This window comes from Glycine max, chromosome 10 (genome assembly GCF_000004515.6).
Source record: "Glycine max cultivar Williams 82 chromosome 10, Glycine_max_v4.0, whole genome shotgun sequence".
Classification (NCBI taxonomy): Eukaryota; Viridiplantae; Streptophyta; class Magnoliopsida; order Fabales; family Fabaceae; genus Glycine; species Glycine max.
In genome coordinates this window covers 11,610,978-11,625,972 of record NC_038246.2, presented here as the reverse complement: position 1 = coordinate 11,625,972, position 14,995 = coordinate 11,610,978, and the positions used below count along the sequence as shown (strand labels likewise).

At 34.6% G+C, this 14,995-nt stretch overlaps 1 protein-coding gene across 1 annotated transcript; it reads left to right on the top strand.

Moving 5' to 3' along the window:
* The first annotated feature begins 6,368 nt into the window (after positions 1-6,368).
* Positions 6,369-7,999, top strand: LOC100779531 (xylulose 5-phosphate/phosphate translocator, chloroplastic). The gene has a single exon (XM_003537107.5). The coding sequence runs from the start codon at positions 6,571-6,573 to the stop codon at positions 7,828-7,830; it is 1,260 nt and encodes a 419-aa protein (XP_003537155.1). The 5' UTR covers positions 6,369-6,570; the 3' UTR covers positions 7,831-7,999.
* The last annotated feature ends 6,996 nt before the right edge of the window (positions 8,000-14,995 follow it).

Here is a 14,995-nt window from a genome sequence, read left to right as displayed (position 1 = left end):
ATCAACTGGATCAGATTTAATTTTTATATTTGATGAAGATGATGAAGAAGATGCCATAAATACTGTAAAATAAAATATAATACAATAAGTGACAATTTTTTTTATAAAATATTTGTACATAATATAATAAAATTAAATACATTTATAAAAATTAAATTAAATATATATAAAAAATATTAATGACATGATAAATATATTATACAAAATAAATTAAAATACATGCAAAGAAGTTAAACAAATAATAACACAATAAACATTATAAAAACTAAATTCAATATATGCACAAAATTAATAAACAAATAATAGAATATATATATATATATATATATATATATATATATATATAAACATTTAAATATTTAACATTTTTATAATATTAACACATTAATAGTTAACTAATACCAAAAAATATATGTAAAATAAATATATCATACACCTCTATAATACCAAAAACAAAAAATTTAAATATCAACAACACAAAATATACATATAAAAATTGTCAGGATGAATATATTACCAAAGTTTCACTAACACCAACGCACCACCAACACACATATATATATGTATAAAAACATATGATGAATAATTTCGGTAACAATAATATAAAAATTGAAGTGGACGACAAATATACATATCATATATTACCGAATTGAAGGGTTTCGCCACCACCACCCGCGGAATAATTCGCTTTGAAGGTAGAAAACGTAGAAAATCTTGAAGGCAGTGTGTGTATTCTGCACCATAGAAGGATCTTATATAAAGGGGAGGGGGAGAGGGTGGGGACCGAAATTTAAATGGAGTTGGTCGCTCCCACCTTCAACGAAACAATGGCTACGCCTGCAACCACGCTTCTGAAAAGGTTATGCTTCCTAAAAAGGCTATTGCATGGTGTTTCGCCGGCACGGATGGCGAAACGCATGCACGTGAAAATATGCACTAGTGTTTCGCCAATGTGGATGGTGGCATGCGCCGCATGTGTTACGCCACTGAGAATGGTGACATGCACTGCATGTGTTTCGCCAGTGTCGATGGCGACATGCACTGCATGTGTTTCGCCAGTGAAGCTAGCGACATGCACTCACTGTTTCGTGCACATGAACCCTGTGTTGTTGTAGACTGACACACCTGATGGCGACATGCATGCACTGTTTCGTCGACAGGAATGGCGAAATATGTATTTCGCCATGCTCCTTGACAAAACCCTTACACAAAATACACCCCCAATAAGGGTCCGTTTTGAAACATTTTCCATTGGGGGTTTGTTTTGTGTAAGGGTCACTTATTGTATTATATTTTATTTTGCAATATTTATGACATCTTTTTCATTATCTTCATTAAATATAAAAATTAAATCTAGTCCAGTTGATGGTGACGTGTTATGGATGCAAGATAAGCATGTTTCACAACATATTTGAAATGAGGAAGAAGATAGAAAATTATACATTAGACGAGCTGCCCCCACATATCAGGGTCAAGAAGAAATACCCGACGAAATTATTTCTCTACTTCGGCAATCTGGTTTTTACTGGATTATGAAAATGGGATATTTAAAAATAAATGTGATATTAATTAGTGCCTTGATAGAAAGATGGAGCCTGGAAACACATACTTTTCACATGAGATGCGAAGAGTGCACTATTATTCTTCAAGATGCATTTGTTTTATTAGGTCTCCGTGTGGATGTGTCACCATTAATTGGGCTGATTTATGTGGAGAATTGTTAGGGGTCAGACCAGAAGAATATTAACTTCAAGGTAGTATGATTAAATTAAGTTGGCTGACTCATTATTTTCTAGAATTAAACAACCATGACGACAACTTACAACAGGTAGAAAGGTTTACAGGTGCATGGATCCTAAGATTCATTGGAGGTGTCTTATTTGTTGACAAAGGCAGTAACAAAGTTTTCCTAAGGTACCTGTAATTTTTACGGGACTTTAGAGAGTGCAGCACGTATGCATGGGGAGCGCTGCCATACTTGCTTATTTATATAGAGAGATGTGCAGCGCCACCGATTATAAAATTAAATCAATTGGAGGTATGTGCGTCTTAATACAAATGTGGGCATGAGAACGATGTACAAGTTTGGCTCCAAAGAGGACTCCTCCACTAATCGAAAATAAACCACTTGGACACAGGTTAGTCGTTTAAAAAATTAGATTTCATTTCAAAATAATTAATAATGTAACTTATATTAATTTATAATTTTTTAGGTGGCTGTGACGGAAAAATCAACATATCGGCAAAGATGATTTGAAACTTTTTCGTCGCAAATTAGATATTATAAAACGACATGAGATAAGAACATTTAATTGTATTGCTTAAATAATAAATAATGTCATATTTCACTGAAAATAAACAACATAAGAATTATATGTAGTTTGTGTGGGAGCCTTACACACTAAATGTTATGTCAGTGTTGCCTCCAATTTATTTAGTTGGAAGTGTAGTGTGGTGCGCGGTAGTGCCACTAATTTGTTTCCAAGTTATTGAATGGCACCAAATAGAGTGTTGAGATAATTTGAAATGCAACAACCAACCCCACAGTATCCTTCGCAACCTTTAATATTCATGACATAACATTGAAATGAAAACATGATGAAAATTATGAGCAACTGTTAGGCCCAATAATCAATCAATGGAACAATCAGACTGATTTTAGGATCGACGGTTATTCTCGACAAGAAGGCCTACTGAGCTTTAACTTCGACGATATGGTGTGGTATAGGCAAAAAAGAAAGATGTTTGTTAACCCTAAAAATGAAAACACAGCTACATTGATATTTTTTAATTTTTTCTTAATATTTAAGTTCAAATTATTTATGAAATTTTAGTCCATTAATTGAACACCTAATAATTGCAGGCTGAAGATGCAGAGACATTCGTATGTGAAGAAAATAAAATTTTTATCTGAAGAGCAAAAGAGAATCATTGAACCTCTGTCACATGGTCCACAAACAGAACATGAATTTCCAACACAAAGTTTAATATTCTCCAATCAAGTGTTGAAACTCAAGGCATAGCCAGATGAAGGGAGGCGGTTGAAGCGGAACCATATTTGTACCCACAGATGGTAGAGCGTGGCCATGGAATGTATTACACACCACCAATATTTTCTCAGTATCCATTCGAAGGTCATCAAAATGATACTTCTGCAAGCGAACATTCATTAGGTGGTGTTGCGGAGACATATCCCAATTTTTCATGGCCTACTATGATCTCTTCACAGCAATATGATGCTCCAATCCCAACACCTAATGTACTCGGAGCAATACCTGATATGGATGAAGTATTATTATTAGGTGTTGATTTACGTCACTAATTTTCTGCTGAGGCTGACCAAGTTAAAAAGGGAAAACATCGTGACAGAAAAAAAATCCTAATAGACAAGCACGAAGATGAAAACGTCTATGTGACACGTCATCATGAACATCAGTAATACGAAAATCTTTCGTATTACTATTTCGTAATACGAAGATGGGATATCCGTTTCAACTAAATCTGATATTTTGCAGATTGTGAATCCCAACAACAAATATATTAGGGATATCCCAGGATTGGCGCCTCCAGTTTCGAGCAGGAGGCTTTTGTATGTTAGGACTGGAGAACATTTTGATTAATTCTAATCTTAGAAGAGCTTTCTCCTCCCTGATTCTGGGTTTCTCTTGGATGATATTGAAGTTGGAGGAATGCTACATGGGGGCATCTTTTGGATACCCTCAAAACAATTTTAAATTAAATTTCTTGCCTGTGTTGTGTATATGCTGTTTGTGATTGTATGTATGCATATCACTCCGAGCGCCTTTTCTTGTCTCGAGTGCTTTGTTTCTTTATGTAACATTCTTAATCTGTTGTAGGCCTAGAAAGAAAATAGTACCATTGTGCGATCTTGATGTACATGTCCCATTGAAGAGAAGAGATTAATGTTTTTTTTTTTTTCATTTTCACTTTTATATATGTAATCCATGCCTATATTTCAACCAGTTTCAGATGGATTGGTTTTATAAATTAGATTTATTTTCAATTGTATTTGAAGCTGTTCATATTCTCATTCCTTTCCCTACACCGTAAAACCGTTAATTGAAATCATTGTCTAGATGCCCCCCTCCCAAATCGTTACCAGGGTTTTTAAGGTAAGGAGATAATATTTTTATGGCGTTGGCTTAATTATCTGGTCCACAAAGTATATGTTGTGATACTTGTATTTTTTTTTTTTTTGCCAATCTTTTGCTTTATTTATAAGTGAAAATATTATTTCAAACACAGTTTAATTAATTGAAGTTTTTGTGAAATTCTGTATAAGTTTTAACCATTAATTCAATTAAGATCTGGAATGTATTATGAAAGCTTTCACTAATTTGTACGAGCAGATAATCAACTATTTTATGGGCTACAGTAAAACATTTCATAAAATTAATATAACTAGTAATTAATAATTACGATACAGTGAACAATAAAAGATTTTCAAAAGCATCTCTTGTTATACTTTAACTATTTTAGAACACGCAGTGTCTTTATAATATTATTTCGTGTTTTATCTCAAATTAATAATTACTTTTCAAGTTACATTTATTCTTCAAAATTTCATTTTGTTTTATTTAAATCCAACTCTGGAAACTGAATAAAAAAATATCACTAAGAATATATATGAAAGACTGAACAGGAGAAGTAGTGATGGTGGACTAAGAAGGCTAACTAGGAGAAACATGGAGATCAATATGGCAATGCCTTGAAGATCTTGAAGAGGCAAAGATAAGGGCTGAACCATCGAGATAAGGACTGACGAAGGAATTAACTGAATCATCGAGATTGCATCGAGACTCCTTAATTTGGCTCAATTGAGTTCGCAGAATTGTTCACACCCAAGAACCTTGCGACGAAAGAATTAATTGATGAAGCAAAATTGGTCATGCACGTGAACCTTCTCAAATGTTGATTTCATATTTTCGCGTGTTTTCCTTAATTTTGGGCTTACATGGACCTTATTTGCGCGTAAATATTGTTTAGGAACTTTTATTGTCATACCTAGGTATGGCTTTTTGAGTTGAACCGTTTTGATGTGGTTGAGTGAAGATTAAGCCTTGCTTATCTGTGAGAATCAGTAAGCTCCTCTTAGGTTTTTGAGTTGAACCGTTTTGATTCCCATCAAGGTGTCTTGAAATTTTTGTGGCAAATTTCCAAGGACTTACCGATTATCAAAGTGTGATTGTGGTGTCATTTTATTCATCTCTTTTGTCTCCATTTTTGAATTTTCTTCTTTGAGTTTCTTAATGCTCTTCCATGGTGGAACTGAAGTTTGATTATGGAACGGTACATTCATCACATTTGTGTAAGCATTAAAGAGATGCACTGAAAACATGATTCCCTCAAATGTGGACTTCCAATCATTCAAGATGAATATCCAATGAATTCCTGTAATTGGATTTTGACAAAGACAAAACCAGCCAGTTAAAGCACTCTTACAAGTTGAGCTAACTGATAAAAGAAAAAAAACCAAGTCGAGCTAAAGCCAAAAATAGAAGAGAGAACTGAGAAGCAATGAAGTCAAGGTTCAATAATTGTGTCATGTGTATGTCTTGTAAACACTTCAAGTATCATTAGCACTAACATCAATGATCTATCTATGGGTTTAATAATCAATCTACAAAAAGAACCAAAAAATGAGAAAAAGACAAACATTTTATAACACTTTTCTATACAAAAATTAGTCATGAGTAACGACTAACAAATGTCTTTTAAGACAATTCCTGCAAATCAAATATCAAACACAAAGTATTAAATTGAATGTATTCTTAGATATTGTATCAAATAAATCATGATATATAGCTACTTCCATCTAAAACTTCATATGCATATTCAAGAATCATAGTATGATAATGCACATGATACAACTTTAGATTTGTGTATTTATTTGCATCTAATCAAAATAATTAAAGGTTATGATTCGTCTTAAGATACAAATGTCTTTTGACTTAACAAATGTCTTAATAATACTAGAAGTTTAAGGCAACCCGATTTTTTTCTATTGTTATAATTTATGTAGTTTTTATTAAAAATTTATGATTAATTTATTCTTTATTTTTTATTTTTATCGACCCATATTAGTTATTTGTGTTAACTAAGTATAATAGTGTAATTAACACAAACATATAAAGAACACATTTATTAAATTCACTGATTTAATAATTTTTTATTGTTTTAATTTATTTAATATTCATTTAAATTAATTAAAATAAGAAAATGGAGAAATAATTTGGAGAAGGAGATAAAATGGGATTTTTTTAAAGATTTTAGAATATAAAAAATCACTGAACTCATTTTAGGGACAAAAATTATACCTTTGGGCTTCGTCTGTACTAGGTTTTGTGGAAGGGCTTGTTTACACTTGACACAGATCCTCTTGTGTACACTTAAAAGGACTTCAGTTCAATCCCTTTGAGTTGGAATTGGAAGCCTCTTAAAGCTTCAAATCTGTCTTTTTGTTCCCTTTTCATAGTATTTCTCAGTTCCCCTTCCCATTGTCTCAATTGTCTGTGCCTGAGAGCAAGAACAGCCACAAAAGAAAAAGAAATGCTATCTTCAAATGTTATTCCATCATCATCCCCTGTCACTTTCTCCAAACCCAATCATCATTTCTTCATCAATGCATCTCCCAATCTCAAACCCAACCCTCTCAGAAGATTTGAGGCCCAACACAGAGCCACTCCTCTCAAAAGTTTCAAACTTTCCTTTATTCCAACGTCTCAGATCCAACCTTCAATCGCAAAGTTAGGCTCTTTCAGCAGATTTCTCTCACACCCTTTTGAGCTCTCATCAAAACCCAGATACGAAATCGTTAAAGCTGCGTCAGAAGCCAATCCTGAAGGAGAAAATGTAACCCCCACTGACCCCAAATCTAAGAATCTCAAACTTGGTCTTGTGTTTGGGCTATGGTACTTCCAAAACATTGTGTTCAACATTTACAACAAGAAAGTGTTGAACATATTCCCTTTCCCATGGCTTCTTGCATCTTTTCAGCTCTTTGTTGGGTCCATTTGGATGCTGGTGCTTTGGTCCTTGAAGCTCCAACCTTGTCCAAAAATCTCAAAACCCTTCATCATTGCTCTCCTTGGACCTGCTTTGTTCCACACAATAGGACACATATCAGCCTGTGTTTCGTTCTCCAAGGTTGCTGTTTCCTTCACACATGTCATCAAATCTGCTGAACCAGTTTTCTCTGTCATATTTTCTTCAGTCCTTGGTGATAAGTACCCCACTCAGGTTTGGCTCTCAATTATTCCCATTGTGCTTGGTTGTTCTTTGGCTGCTGTTACTGAGGTGTCTTTCAATGTACAAGGATTGTGGTGTGCCCTTATTAGCAATGTTGGTTTTGTGTTGAGGAACATCTACTCTAAAAGAAGTTTAGAGAATTTCAAGGAAGTTGATGGATTGAACTTGTATGGATGGATTACTATACTTTCATTGCTTTATCTGTTTCCAGTGGCTATTTTTGTAGAAGGGTCTCAGTGGATCCCAGGGTATTACAAGGCAATTGAAGCCATAGGTAAAGCATCCACATTTTATACTTGGGTGTTGGTGTCTGGGGTGTTCTACCATCTTTATAACCAATCATCTTACCAAGCACTGGATGAGATTAGCCCATTGACTTTCTCTGTGGGGAACACAATGAAAAGAGTGGTGGTGATTGTGTCTTCAGTTTTGGTGTTCAGGAATCCGGTTCGGCCTCTTAACGGCCTTGGATCCGCCATTGCAATTCTTGGGACTTTCCTGTATTCTCAGGCAACATCCAAAAAGAAAGCACAGAAAATTGAAGATGAAAAGACTAGTTAGAGAAAAAGAAGTATCAGAGAGAAAAACTGTTTGATTATTTGAGTGCTACGCTTAGCCCTGTTAGAATTAGACTTTAAATAAGATCTTCCATTTTGGCTTCTTTTGAACTATTGCTATGGTTTTTCTATTGACATTTTAAAGCGCCTTTTCTTTATTTGGTTTGTTTTCATTAATATAATTCATTCTTGCTTGATTTATGTTAAATAGATCGGGAGGATATAAGAAATTGACTGCAATATGATGGTAAATTTCAATGTTTCTTTACTGCTTCAGGTAGCCTACATAGGATTCACCTGTTGGCTGAAAGTGTAGTGACTGAATTTTGTGTCTGTCTCATCCAAATTTATTTCCACATTCATATTGTTCATCTGATCATCTGATGCTAGCTATTGTAATTACAGATGATATTCTTCAACTATCGTTTTAGTTAGGATTTGTTATCATCTAGTACTACAAATCGTCAAGCCTATTTCTCATTTAGTGACTGCATAGCAAAAGTGAGAATATTTTTCCAAATACTCATACTGCATTTTGTTTCCATGGTCAAAGAATCTGTTTTTCTTTTGATTCTATTATTGATCATCAAAGTGAATTGAGGTGGTATGCGAATTTCACAATTTTGACATTCTAAAAGCTGCTTGTTGAACTGAAGTGTTCCTCTCCTTCGCTAGCACAAGTCCACTTTTATTTATGTTTTGCTCAGCTGTATACTATTGTTGTGACACTCATATTCCACACATATATGTATTACTAATAAAAGAAATAAGAATGTAGAATTAATTAAAAGTTTTAAAACACATTTAAATAAAAACATTTCAAAGAATAAAAGGCTCACATTCACTTTTCTAACATCATAATAGAACTTAGTCAAATAAATAAAAATCATCTAGGCTCAAAACAAGGTCGTTCAAGACTTCATGCATTTAATATAGAAACTTATACCCTAATGTCATATCCTATCAGAGCATTGTACTCCAGCGTCTTCTAGCATGAGGTTCTCCATAATTATCCACCTAATCATCTGCTCCCACGAACACAATGTTTGAGGTCATCACAAGATTCAAACACAAATAACACATGAGGAGTGAATTATCACATCCCTAACTAATAGAAACAAATGAGACAACATATATATATATATATATATATATATATCATATAAATGAAATACAATTTATTTAAACACAGTTCATGTCATTTCACCACCTATCGCGTGACACCACACCTCAACACAACACGCTTCATTTATTTTCACATCATTCATGTACTTAAGGGTCAAACACAATATCACTCAACCAATTAATATCAATCATTACACAAGCGTTATGCAACATATATACTAAGACTCAATCCTATATACAATGTGGTACCATATTAGTGAAAAACCTCGTCGGGCGCTCAGAAATACATGACAAGACAAACCACACACTAGTAAGTTAGGTCACTCTCATTGGGTAAAATCATAGGGAGGTCAGTCAGGGTCACTCTATTTTGCGAAAATGCTCCAACCATACGGGATCAACATAGGCTTCAAGGAACATTTAAATCGAGTGTATTTACCCTAAGGCCTACACTCTGAAGAGTCTGTCAGAGCTTCTCTCTCCTGATTTAAGTTCAACTTAGAAAACATTTTAGTATGCAAACTCTATCTATGAACTGCATGTACAAAATACATGACTCATCAATTGTTCTCAAAATAATTTTATCTCGTCGCGTTTGTGATTAAACTCATCGGGTCCCCACAGTGGTTCCCATCATAATACTCTTTGTGCATTAACTCGTCGCCTTTGAAGGATCTTACAATTGTGTGATTGTATAGTTAATAGCTAATAATCCAATGCACACAACATCTCAATACACATGTATATTACAATTCAATACATCTCAATTTATCACATACACTCAATCTCAATCACAATGGTATAATTTCAAAGCAACATGTTATCTCACGTCATGAATCATATACGTATCACACAATATTAATATATACATGGCACACACATAGACTTTACCTATGAACTATGCAATACACACAACTAGTCAATTGTTTTCAAAATCATTTTAACTCGTCACACACAAAGTGATTCAACTCGTTGGGTTCCCACAGTGGATCCCATCACAATACTTGTCGCGCAAAAACTCATCACCCTTAAAGGGTCTTACAATTGTGTGATTGTACAGTTCATAACTCACAACTCAATATATACAATATCTCAATACACGAGTATCTCACAATTTATCACATTTCATTTATCACTTACATTTTCAATCACAATTTCATGATCCCAATATAATAATTTATCATGCTAATCTAGTAAAATCTTGTCTAAAATACAAAAAAATTATGCAAAAATATTTCTCACAACATGGGGAGTAAAACCCCTCAAACAATTTCACACAGTTATATCAAAATCAATGAATAAAAAAATCGTAGGTCAAAAGCACGAAAACACCAAAAACACTCAATTTTATCAATCAATTCGCATCAGGACATTAATTGGTCTGTCAAACACAACAATATCGTATTTATAATCGTAAAGGAAAAATTATAATTCAATAAACATCACAAAATAAACCTCAATTTAATCCTCTAAGGATCTCTGCACATGTTTATTCTAACCCCAATTGTGATAAACTCATCCCTTACCTCTAAGCGGACTCACGTGTGTATTCTGACAGTGATATCGGCATGTCTAGCAGTTTCATAAGATTTCTCAAACTTTTTCTCTGATTGTTCTGCTAGGATTTCCAACCATTAGAGAGAAGGAGAATGGATTGAAGCCTTCATCCCACTGTTTGCGTGCAATGAGTATTTCTCCCTCCACTAACAATAATTTGAAAATCCCAACCGTGGAGATGTGAGGAAATGAATTTCGAACATGATATTAAAATTTCACGACAATCCAATGGTTAACGAGTCTAGGATCGTAGTTTTACTGGGACAAGTTTGAGTGTATGCAAGAAAAGAGAAAGCTCAGTGCGAGGGACATTTCTTCCACCACAAACATTATCTCAAAATCCCAACAGTGGTTGTGTGCGAAAATAAGTTCCAAATCTTGTATTCAAATTTCACGACGATCCAACAGTTAACAAGTCCAAGATTGTCGTTTTAATGAGACAGGTTTGGATGTATGCGGGAAAAGAGATGATTTTGAGAGATGGAGAAGGGAAAACGAATTTAAGAGGAAGACAAAACGTAAAGATGTATCGCTAGTCTGAAAAACTTACCTAATATGTCTCAATTTATAGCTATGGTACATTCAACCTATTATTTACTCTATTTTTTTCTTTATTTTTATTATTTTATAAACATAAATTTTATTTTATTTCCTATCGAATGAATAAATAAAATATATATTTTTATTTTCCTTCAAACCATTATTTTAATTAATAAAATTATTTCTTCTTATTTATTTAATTATAAAAACTTCATCATTTTTTAAAATTCTATTTATTTTTAAATAAAAAAATCTTTTAAATTTATTTTACGAAAAATGTGATGTTTCAATTGTGATAGAATTTTTAAGTTAGTCAAACATTTCATACTTAATAGTTGGTCTATTGGTCTATTTGAGGCTTTTCATGTACTTAGTGGTATTTTAGTTGTTCTTTCTTGATTTTAGGCTTCCTTGAATCTAAAGCTTAGTAGAGCATATCATGAATTTGACATGCTAATGAAGGTTATGATGTTTTAGTGTAGCAGCCCACCCTGGATCATCAAATAAAACTATCAATGGATCAAAGTGACACTGACGCTATTGAGTTTAATCCAAATATAAGTAAGGTTATTGTTAGTAGTAGTTGGTTAGTTTTATACGGGTTTCTATTTTTTGTTGTAACAGTTTTTTGATAAAAAGCACTATATAAAGGTGCATATGTGTAAGTGTTTGATAAGAAAATACACACAAGTTTCATTGAAATATATTCTCTGTTCATATCTGTGTGTGAGTGTGAAAGGGTTTATTCTCCAACAAATTGGTGTCATAGAGCTCTAAGGTTCAGAGACCCAATTGAAGGTGTTGCAATGGCTTCCGCAACAAACATTGGTGGATTCATACATGCGTTACCAGTTCTTGATGGCTAGAACTATGATCAATGGGTTGTAGGATGGAAGAGATTCTTGGCTTCCATGAGATTCTTGGCATTGTGAAGGAAGCAATCTCAAAGAAGGAGAAAGATGATGCTGCAATTATGAAAAAGGACTTCAAGGCAAAGTGTCTTCTTCATTAGTGTGTTGATCTTGTTGTATTTGAGAAGATTGCAAAGGCTAGTACAACCAAGGAGGCTTGGGAAATTCTGCAAAAGGCATTTGGAAATGCAGGAAAGACCAAGAAGGTGAAGTTGCAATCTTTAAGGAGGCAATATGAACTCCTCTCAATGAGTGATCAAGAAACAATGGCTGATTACTTCAACATAATGCAGCTGTTGGTAAATTCAATGAAGACTTATAGAGAATCATTGTCAGATCAGATGATTGTTGAAAAGATCTTGAGAACTTTGTCTCCTTGATTTGATCACATTGTAGTAGCAGTTGAAGAATCGAAGGATCTTGAAAGATTAAAGATTCAAGAACTGCAAAATTCTCTTGAAGCCCATGAGCAGAGGTTGAATGAAAGGGAAAATTCAAGGGATTTCGATCAAGCGATGCAGGCCTAGTTTACCAAGAATGATGGAAACAAGAAGAAATAGAAGAAAGGAAAAGGAAGTGGCAAAGGGAATTGGTTCTCAAACAAAGAAAAGGACAAGATTGGAGATAAACCTGAATCCTCTAATAAAGGAGGAGGAGGGAACTTCAGTAATCAAAAAGGAAAGAAAGACCAAGATAAAAGAAAGATTCAGTGTTATAACAGTGAGAAATGGGGGCATTATGCCTCTAAATGTTGGCATGGAAAAGGAAAACAAAACAAGAGTTTTGAAGAAAAGGCAAACATAGCTCAAGATGAGGATTCAGAAGATGAACACCTTGTGATGTTAATGGCAACTAGTGATAGCAACCCACATTTTGAGGCTTGGTATCTAGATACTGGTTGTTCTAACCACATGACAGGTCACAAGGAGTGGCTTGGTGATTTTGATGAAAACAGAAGATCCAAGATCAGATTGGCGGATAGCAGAACTCTAAGTGCAAAAGGCATGAGGAACATTCTTATTCAGAGAAAGGATGGGAAAACAACACTCATTGAAAATGTGTTGTATGTTCCTGGGATGAGATGCAATCTGATGAGTGTAGGCCAACTGGTGGAAAAGGGATTCTCTGTGTTAATGAAGGATGGAATGCTGGAATTGTTTGATCCTAATCTGAAGCTAGTCTTGAGATCTCCACTCTCAAGAAATATAACCTTTCAAGCCAACATTAAGGCATCAAAAGTACAATGTTTAATGACTATAGAGATAAACCAATTGAGCTGGCTTTGGCATCTCAGGTTTGGTCACTAAAATATCAAAAGTTTGAATATGTTAGTAATTAATAATATGGTTATAGGTCTGCCAAAATTAAATGTAGCAAAGAAGGTGTGTGATGTGTGTCTCATTGGCAAGCAACCAAGAAATTCCTTTAATTCCCATTTGCCAATGAGAGCTTCTAGTGTACTTGGTGTTGTGCATTCAGATGTGTGTGGTCCTTTTGAGGTACCATCACTGGGTGGGAACAAGTACTTCACATCATTTGTAGATGAGCACAACAGAATGATGTGGTTATACTTGATCAAGGAAAAAGATGACGTGTTCTCAATTTTCTAGAAATTCAAGGTGATGGCAGAGAAGCAAAGTGGGCAAGCTTTGAAGGTTCTGACAGATGGAGGTGGTGAATACACTTCCAAGGCATTCAACACCTACTGTGAACAACATGGAATAATTCATGAGGTAACGACACCTTATACACCACAACACAATGGCTTGGCAGAACGAAGAAATAACTATCCTTGACATGGCAAGGAGCATGCTGAAGCAAAATAAGCTACCTCATTCATTCTGGGGAGAAGCTGTGAGCACAACAACTTATCTGTTGAACAGATGTCCTACTAAGAGATTGAAAGAGAAATTCCCATAAGAGATTTGGTCTGTAAGAAAGCCACTGGTTAGTCATCTAAGGATCTTTGGATCCCTATGCTACAAACACATTCCTGATGCCAAAAGGAGGAAATTGGAAGACAAAGGTGAACCAATGATACTGATAGGCTATCATGTTATTGGTGCCTATAGACTCTATAATCCATACAAGTAGAAGGTTGAGATCAGTAGAGATGTATACTTCAATGAGGCAGAGGCATGAGATTGGAGCAGACAAAGGTGTGAAATTAGACCAATGATATCAACAATTCAAGAAGATCAGAATGAGGTTATCACTGTAAACACAGAAATAAAAGTAGAGGTAGAATCACCACAAAATCAGAGGCCACAAAGAGAGAGAAGGATGCCAACTAGATACTCTGATTTTGAAATGAGAAGTGATATTGAGGTAACAGAAGAAGGAGAATTGGTTCAATTTGCATTACTAGCAGATGCAGAACCAATTAGTCATGAAGAAGCATTACAAGAATAGGTTTGGAAGAACGCAATGCTAGAAGAGTTGAATGCTATTAAAAAGAATAACACTTGGGAGCTAGTTGACTTACCAAATAAGAAGAGAGCAATTGGTGTGAAGTGGATGTTCAAGTTGAAATTGAATCCCAACAACACTGTTGCAAAGCATAAGGTAAGGCTTGTGGCAAGAGGCTTCCTTCAAAAACCCGGCATAGACTATTCTGAGGTTTATGCACCAGTGGCAAGAATCGAGACTGTTAGACTAGTAGTATCAATGGCTAGCAAACACAATTGGGCACTGTTTCACATGGATGTAAAATCTGCTTTTCTAAATGGTCCATTAGAGGAATCTATTTTTGTGACTCAACCACCAGGCTTTGAGAAAAAAGGAATGGAAGACAAAGTGTACAGGCTTAACAAGGCATTGTATGGCCTAAAGCAAGCTCCCAGGGCGTGGAATAGAAGGATTGACACATTCTTGATTTAGAGTGGATTCAAGAAATGTTCAGTTGAATATGGTGCTTATGTGAAGAAGGAGACAAGTGTGATTCTGATTTGCTTGTATGTAGATGATCTACTAGTAATAGGAAGTGATTTAAAGGGTATTGAGTTCTTTAAGGCACAAATGATGCAGGAATTTAAC

Bases quoted from the DNA above. Each gene is read 5' to 3' on its own strand.
- LOC100779531 (XM_003537107.5), top strand. From the start codon at position 6,571: ATGCTATCTTCAAATGTTATTCCATCATCATCCCCTGTCACTTTCTCC.